Source organism: Adiantum capillus-veneris, chromosome 10, assembly GCF_014529385.1.
Source record: "Adiantum capillus-veneris isolate H3 chromosome 10, ASM1452938v2, whole genome shotgun sequence".
Classification (NCBI taxonomy): domain Eukaryota; kingdom Viridiplantae; phylum Streptophyta; class Polypodiopsida; order Polypodiales; family Pteridaceae; genus Adiantum; species Adiantum capillus-veneris.
Window position 1 is genome coordinate 147,649,535 of NC_140940.1, and position 1,812 is coordinate 147,651,346.

General features: G+C 37.5%; 1 protein-coding gene across 1 annotated transcript; it reads right to left on the minus strand.

Moving 5' to 3' along the window:
• Positions 1 to 1,150: 1,150 nt before the first annotated feature.
• LOC147449828 (uncharacterized) lies at positions 1,151 to 1,423 on the minus strand. Its single transcript, XM_086522704.1, has one exon. The coding sequence runs from the start codon at positions 1,421 to 1,423 to the stop codon at positions 1,151 to 1,153; it is 273 nt and encodes a 90-aa protein (XP_086378830.1).
• Between the last annotated feature and the right edge of the window lie 389 nt (positions 1,424 to 1,812).

The following is a 1,812-nucleotide window of genomic DNA, read 5'->3' on the forward strand; positions in this document are numbered from 1 at the left end:
ATTTGCATACATACATACACACACACACACACACACTCATAGAGATACGTATATAGAAGCATACATATTGCTTACATACATGTATATACACACATACACACGCACATAGATACATACATACACACTCACTCACATAGATAGATATCTACATGCATACACATATACTATTAGACCTAAGTAGGTGCTAGTAGTGCCAATAGTCTAATGGCACCTCTTTGAATATCATCACAATCTCAATCGTGGTAAAACCAAGGGTACGTTGTGGTAATCCATATATTAGTGGACCAAAGACTACAAAGCCATGATTAAAAAGGGACTATACCCAAGAGGAAGCGTTCGGTTATTGGGTGCTATGCTCCCCTGCTTGGTGCCTACACACACACACACATACACATATGTGTAGACATATCTACATACCTCTCTCTCTCTCTATCTTTATCTTGCAATCCCTCTAATTCTCTCTCACTCTCTCCTTCTTTCCTCTATATCCCTCTCTCTCTCTCTCTCTCTCTCTCTCTCTCTCTCTCTCTCTCTATATATATATATATATATATATATATATATATATATATATATATATATATATATATATATATATATATCTTCATCCCCCCCCCTCTCCCCCCCCCCCCTCTATCTCTATCTCTCTCGGTATTGGGGTTCAAACAATACATAGATCTCTCTCTCACACATGCTCTCAAACAAAGAATAGACACTCACTCCATGATCAAACTCTAGAAAACATAGACATATAACTTTAGAGTCAACAAACAGGAGAATAGAGAAAGATCAAACAGACCAAAGAATACCATGGCTAAAGCTTCCCATTCACATAATTAGTGCAAAAATATAACTACAAGATGATAGTTATAACTATCCAACAAGATCTGTTGGCATAACATATTCGAGTTAACAAAAATCCGAATTGTAACATCCAACTAAGCAACATTTTGACCTAACAGAGTTTCTAAGCAATATTCCAAACTGAGCATTATTTAGACTAGAAAATACCCCTTTCAACACCTGGCATGCCGTGATGGTGGATTTCCAAGAAATGCGACTCGAACTTACATATCCCTTGATCAAGATACAAAATTCCCAAAATGAGTCAAAAATATACATAGTTTGCTCATTCTAAATATACCTAGACCTACACTTCTTTCTCCATAGCTTCATGAACAAGATCACAATCTTCAAAATCAGGCATAGGAACCTCAACTTGATCAGCATTATCCACCGCTGGTACTGGAGGCTCAATTAGCACTATTTCAACTACTTGCACAACTGGATCTGAATTCATCTTTGACTCATTCTCCTGCTCTTCCTTGTCTTGCACTGGTCTCTTTGAAGATTCCCCCTTTTTTGGAATATGCTGACCTTGATCTGCACTTTGATTCGTTTCCTCAAGTACTTTCTTCTCCATCTCCTTTGCTTTATATTCCTGCACCTATGTTATCCAATACTTTCTTTCCTTCTTGAGTTTCTCCACCTCTTTCACTAGACTAGATTCATGACTAGTGACAAAACCAGTTTTGACTAAGTCATATGGATGCTTTAACACAATAGTCAATCTTTATCTCATAGATTTCCATCTCCTGCATACCATCGGCCATTTGTTGTTTAAGTACTTGCACACCCTCTTTAGACATCAACACCCCATTGACATGTACCTCTTCTTGACCCAGCAAATCCAGCAATGGGCTCAATCTCTAATCATACATCAAATTCTGAACCTGTAGTTCTGCATTCTTTCTAGCCAAATGCTCCATTTCATTTTTTACCTTTTCCTCTAGTGATAAGATCCATTCTTTG